Source organism: Xenopus tropicalis, chromosome 7 (assembly GCF_000004195.4).
Source record: "Xenopus tropicalis strain Nigerian chromosome 7, UCB_Xtro_10.0, whole genome shotgun sequence".
NCBI lineage: Eukaryota > Metazoa > Chordata > Amphibia > Anura > Pipidae > Xenopus > Xenopus tropicalis.
The window spans coordinates 55,091,914-55,098,516 of record NC_030683.2 but is presented as its reverse complement, the minus strand read 5'-3'; the positions used below and the strand labels follow the sequence as shown (position 1 = coordinate 55,098,516).

The window sequence follows — 6,603 nt, the reverse complement described above, 5'->3', positions numbered from 1 at the left end:
GTGCTACCTGTGTGTGCCATACTCTGTCTGCCTTGTGCTGCCTGTGTGTGCCATACTCTGTCTGCCTTGTGCTGCCTGTGTGTGTCATACTCTGCCTGTCTTGTGCTGCCTGTGTGTGCCATACTCTGTCTGCTTTATGCTGCCTGTGTGTGCCATACTCTGCATGCCCTATGCTGCCTGTGTGTGCCATACTCTATCTGCTGTATGCTGCCTGTGGAAAGAGAACCTGGCAGGGGTCTTTAAAGCTCTTTTGATAACATGGGTGTGGTTTGAAGTGGGTGCATTTTAAAAAAGGGGCATGGTCAAAACTGACTTTCATTATCAGCCCTCCGCCAGAAAAATTCAGCCCTCGGTACCACAGAAGCTGGAAAGCACTCATCTAGAGGTAAAGAGAGAGCTGTAGTAATCATGCAAGGAGGGTAGATCTAAGGTTGGCTTTTAAATGCTTCCCAGACTATGGGGAAGTAGAGAAGTCATTAAAGGAGAAGTAGTCCATAATTGAATTTGTGATAGCCTCTTCATCAACGGCATTGAGCCATATCAAGTTAAAATTGTAATGTCATCTCATCAGACTATTTTAAGGGGGGCCTTGTCAGAGATTCCCTAAGTTTGGTATTCTACACTGGATATTGGGGAGAAGACCCTTAGATATAAAAACCATGTCTATGCGTGAAGTACCCTTTTGGGAGGGATGGTGATGTCACCATGCCTCCACTAGTGAAATATCTGTTTGAGGAACGTGTTGGTAGTGGTGTTGCCCGTTCCCTTTATTCAGTGTTCAGATTGCTCGTTTAAAACCATGTTGAAGTGAATAACACATTTATCTGAGTAGGGGGGATATAAATATTTGTAAGAATTGTTTCAATAGTATGTAGCATACAGTGTATGAAGAGATATTTCCCCTTGGGGTTAGAGAATAGTGAGAGAAGCTTAAAGTTAACAGATATTTTATCCAGTGTAGACAATCCTCCAGTGTTTGGGGAGTAAGTGGCGTGGAATGACCCACCCATGTGTAAGGGACAGAGTTTTGCTACCCAATGGGGGTTCCTATGCTTTCTGCCTGACCACAATTGAGGAAGAATTTGTCCCTGAAATAGTTAACAGTGAAACAATTGAACAGGTTTGACCACTCAAAGTTGTAGGTGACATCAGAGAAGAGGCAAGGTAACAGCAGAAACATATTAGGCCTAGGGCCCGCCGGTCATGAGAAATTATAATAGACATGAACAATAGTAATATGGCATGGAGCCACCAGAGAGAGGGTTATGCAAAAGTTATGAAAAGTTGACTGTACATAGGAAAGATAGGATCCATGCGTAGGCATCAATGTAGTTGTTGTTTTCAGAGTTTAAATGCAATGTGGCCCCCTTTGGACCCCCCCTAAATAAAAATGTTTGCAGGTTTGATCTTTCAAGTACCATTGAGTCCTATGGAGGCTTAGAATAGCAGAGGCATTGAATAGTCAGTGACAGCCTGTCCTTGACACCTTTGTTAAAATTAATCTCTACATTGTTTTCTATTTCATAGACTTTCAAGGGGGAAATTAATCCCATCATTGTTTTTTATTTCATAGACTTTCAAGGGGAAATTAATCCCATCATTGTTTTCTATTTCACACATTTTCAAGGAGAAGCTAATCCCATTTTTGGTTTATTTATTTCAAAGCTAATAATAATAGTTATTCAACCCAACTTACTATGTTACTATGTTACTATGTTACATACACACAAGTAAAAAAAAACCAATTACAGTAAATCTTCAGACCTTAGTAAAAAGCATATAGACAAACTTGCATTTGCATACAGCTTATGCAACCTCCTTGATTGAATGTCTGTCAATGTAGTTTGGGACCCACATCATATTTACTTTTGATAGGACAATAGGACCATAGGACAATAAATCACAATCATGCAAGTCTTGCCTCAATCAATATACAAGCTTATACAAGCTTTTTTTACAGATACTATTGAATGGAAATAAAAGTAGGTAACCATGTAATTCTATATTGCTTTGCATTATCTACTTCTTAGATCAGTAAAGGTTCTATGTTGTCCAGGACCATTTATAAGGGTATTTTTTTTTTTACCAAAACAGCTGTCTTGGCTGTTCTTGGAAAATTATGTATTTCTGGTCCTACTACTCAAGGACCTTCCCTTGCCTGCCAGTTCTATATCCAGTTGGCGTAACTGTTCCAGGAAGCCATGGTTGGGTGAAATGTCCCGATGTTCACTCACACTTCTAAGGGCATCCAGAAGAGAAAATCCCTCAGAGATCATTAGAAATGCAAGGACAAGAGAGGCAGCACGGCTTATTCCCATTGCACAATGCACAAACACTCTTCCTGTAGGGACAGAAATGGCATAATAAAATACTTATTGCAAACTGTTTGTTGATTGAATGAAATGTGTCACCTATATTTACACTGAAAAAACTAGAATAAAAAAAGGTACATAAATATATCTCCAGCCTTTAACATGTAAGGTCTGATCATGAGCATTATCTTACCATTATAGTGTAGTCCTCAAGCAGACTTTCTATTTATGATAAAATGATACTATCAAACACACATACACATACATACACAGTATTTGTTTAATATAAATCACTTTGATAGCTTCTGCTTCCATGTTCTTGTTTTGCAAATAGATATGTAATGACCCGGATGAGAACAGAAAGTAACTTATTTAGGTCCATATTTAGACAATTTCCTGAAATAAACAACATCATGTTATAGAAAACATTTGAAGCTTATGGCTTCAATCATCCCAAATGACCTCCAGTAAAGATTAATTATATGTTAGTTGGGATCAAGTACAAGTTACTGTTTTATTATTACAGAGAAAAAGGGAATTATTTTTAAAAATTTGAATTATTGTATTAAAACAGAGCCTATGGGAGATGACCTTTCGGTAATTTGGAACTTTCTGGATAATGGGTTTCAGGATAAGGGGTCCAATACCTGTACAAATAAAAAAAATATATACCAACTGGCTTGTGGTTTCTTATTTTCCAATCATGTGATGTAATGGAATATTTATGCTTCTGTATTCTAATGTTCAACTGTCTGTATGTTACTCATATGTATGTGTAGGGGATCAGAGAACCTTTTCCCCTGTTTTTTTTTTTTTCTGTGACATCATCCAGCCCCAACCAGGGGTGGGGCCAGCAGGTTATAAAACAGCCCCTGCTACAGTGGGAAATCTTGTGTTCTTACCCCCTCACATATGTCTGAATTTACCAGTCTGTTTGTAGGAAAACAGTGGTGGGGATTTGGAAATGTTCCCTTTGTAAGGAAAATGGTGTGTGGCCAATGTTATAATGCCAGTTTTTCCAATTACTTTTGGGATCATGTACTGACTGCCAAAAGAAATTCTCTGCTCCATCTGCTAATAAAACTTAATACTACCTTCCTATCCTCTTCTTAAGTATCTTATCCTGTATTCTACACAATGTAAGGTAATCATGGCCCTTTAGTAAAAGTCTTTATTAGAGTATTGGCACTTAGTAAATACATGTCTTCATTGTACTTGGGGTGTGATAGCTCTCTGGCCTCAATATAGTATTTCTCTCTGTGGGTTTGTAGTATAAATCAGTGACAATGTGTTAATAAATGGCTCCTTACACCAAGGTGGATACTGTAGTTACAAGTTACTGTAGCTACAAGTTAATGTAGTCTAAAAATGTTAAAGACTTCCAAACTACCTAAAATAGCAGTGGATCTGGTCATTAAAACTGTAATATCAGTTTTTGTTCTAATGTATCCTTAAATATATTAGCATAACTGGCTGTTAAATTGCTTTCCCTAGCTGTACTTTGGATCTGGACATAATATGCCTTGTAAAAATGGAAATAGTTTTGTTTCAATTCTGGAAAAAGTAGCACTATAAGAAAAATATTGAGTGTGTGGCTATTGTACGCCATAGTGCTTTCTAAGTGATCATATGATATTGATGTGTAAATTGACTGCACATCAGTAGTACTTAGGAACCAATTTGGAGAAATTTCCTGTAACCTACATAAGAAATCGGTGGTATCTTGTAAGCATTGTATTTTTTTTCATAATATCCTGTATGTACAACCTATGAAAGAGGTTGTAAAATAGGCCCAAACCCTGAAACAATAGGTCTCCCAGTGGGTGGGCTAAAATTTCATGTATTTTGGCCAGGAAATATTGTACTGGAGTTTTGGGGTGCTCAGTAGTAAGGAACGCCATGTTCATTTCAACTGATAATTAGTGCTTACACAAAGCAACATTTATTTCTTAATCTCCCAAGTAAGATCTGCATGACAGTGTTTATATCGCTGTGCCCCCTCCCCCATTTGTTAGCCTTTTTAATTACTATAAAAGCCTGAATAGGGTGTATTGCCACCATGTCTGCTTTACAATTTCTTTTCAACTTAGTAACACCATGATTTTACCATAACTTTGCAGCCTTGTGCAAAATGATTTTAGTCTATGAATGAACTTAAATAGATCAACTTTACAAGAGAAAAAAGTCAGATGTATAAGTAGGGATAAACCTAAGCCTTTGTTAATTACACTGTGTTCTGTCTCAGTTAAGTTAAGTTATAATTAGAGAGATTAGACCGTACTGTGCTCTGTAGAACTGTCTCTATATTTGTGTGCTTGAATACCTGCAATGAATCAATACCATAAGTTACTGTTTGTGCTCTCTAGGTGATTTTGTATCTGTTTGTACGAAACTGCAGCCAACACAGTGTTTGCCACCTGTTAAGAAGCCTGCACTAAAAGACAAAAGGACCAGGTAAAACTCTAAATTTTGCTCCACCTGCACCCAGGCAAGTCGTATATACATATTGTAAGCACGGCGGAAATCTGACACATACAAACAAACTCAGTTTAGTTCACCATAGAGTGTACTGGAGGGCAGATTTGTGCATTGACTGGGGTCTGTAACCAGAGAGATAAACATATATATGTGTGTATGTAAAATTCAAACTGAAGAATTGGAAGATCTAATAGCTTAACCAAGTCACAATTTTTTTTTGCACAGCTTTATCATGCACAGTAATCTCAGTCTATGTTACCTAATCTTTCCCTTTCAGGCAAACTTCTCCCCCTATCTCTTACAATGGTCAATCCATATTACAACTATTACAGCTATTTGGCTTACAACTAAAGATACTTATCTTTGTGTTGCACAGATGTATTACATGTACTCATATAGAATTGAATTCTATCTTTGATGTTAACTTTTACGTTCCCTCCAAGTGAGTTTGCCATGGTATCAATATGTTTTGTCCTTTTCTTGTTTTCCTTTTTTCCTTTCATTTGGTTTTAATTGTGTGATATCACTAATTAATGGATAATTTAAACTGTGCACTTTTCTTCATTGCATGCCTATGACTAAGTGTGCATGCGCACAAAATACGTCAGGCTTGTTGGTTTTAAAGGAAATGAATAAAGGCTGAAGTTAGATATTCCATGGCTGTCTGGTGTGATGATTGAAGCTGCATTTCGTTTCTACACCAAACTATCAAACTGCAAAGCTTTACTAAAAATGGAATGGCAAAGTCTGAAAATTGCCCCAGAATTAGGGACCAAGATAAAATATCCTAAATATATGAATGCCAGGGATCCACTGAATAGTTTAATGCCTATTGTGTATAGCTTTTCCTAAGTATGTGTCAAGCAGGGACAACAGAATGTAAAAAATACCATATGATCTATCATTTCTGTAACTTTAGCTAATTATTATGAAATGACCTTGTGGGTCAGGTACACATTTATGCAGTTTACATTTGTTAATCCCCAAAAAAAAAAATCCCAACCCTTTCCTGTTTGTTTTCCGTGGTGGCTAAAAAAGCATGTGGAAACATCCGATGAAAATATGTATGTATTAAAGATCAGGAGACATGTGTCTTTTGAAAAAAAGTACTTGTGTCCCTAAAGGTTTCTAGGAGTGGAAGGCCATTGAAAGTTTCTGGTATCTATTAAATATTTTGATGTTATGTGTGAGGAATGCAATCATCATGTCAGGACAAAAGAAACGTATAGTAAGGATGATATCACACAGGTCCCCATGGCAAGGTCATATTGGTGTATACTTGGTCAGATAGTTGAACAAAAGGTACCCAGTGTAACATCAAGAAAAAGAAGAATAGAAGAACATAAAAAAATAAAACACAAACAAGCTGTTGAGTTCATATAGAGCTAAAACTAGTAAAACATTGAGAGCCACATTATGGCTACAGTGTGGACAAGACCACATACAGAACAAACGCCATCCATGGGGAAAAATTCCCCAATTTTAGGGGAATTTTAGGATGGAGCATCCTCCCACCTGAAGATTATGTCTCAAAATTCTGTAAATTGAAACAGAATAAAAAGCTCCAGAATAAAGTCAAAAGCAGTAACATATATCATTATGCCCATTAAATTGAATAGCTAGGAAAGTCATTTTGGTGGTGACTTGTTAAGGGGCTTCTTGGAGAAGTATTTCCTAGGATTGTGGAGTAGTTTATGCAGCGCTGTCTGTAATGATATGTAAAGTATAAAGGAGTTTTAAGTGTGTGTTGTCTGTTACTGTAAGTAAATATTAGTTTTAATGAAAAGTCCCATCAATACATAATTTTATTTTT

The 6,603-nt window shown here is 36.9% G+C and overlaps 1 protein-coding gene across 1 annotated transcript in view; it reads right to left on the bottom strand.

The window, feature by feature from the left end:
• Window positions 1-251: 251 nt before the first annotated feature.
• The window catches only part of LOC105947969 (dual specificity protein phosphatase 13), a 29,509-nt gene continuing 23,157 nt past the window's right edge, over window positions 252-6,603 (bottom strand). The window contains exon 4 of the mRNA XM_012967573.2: window positions 252-2,341. Within this exon, the coding sequence (XP_012823027.1) occupies window positions 2,118-2,341 (224 nt within the window). The 3' untranslated portion in view covers window positions 252-2,117. The remainder of the gene's footprint in view (window positions 2,342-6,603) is intronic.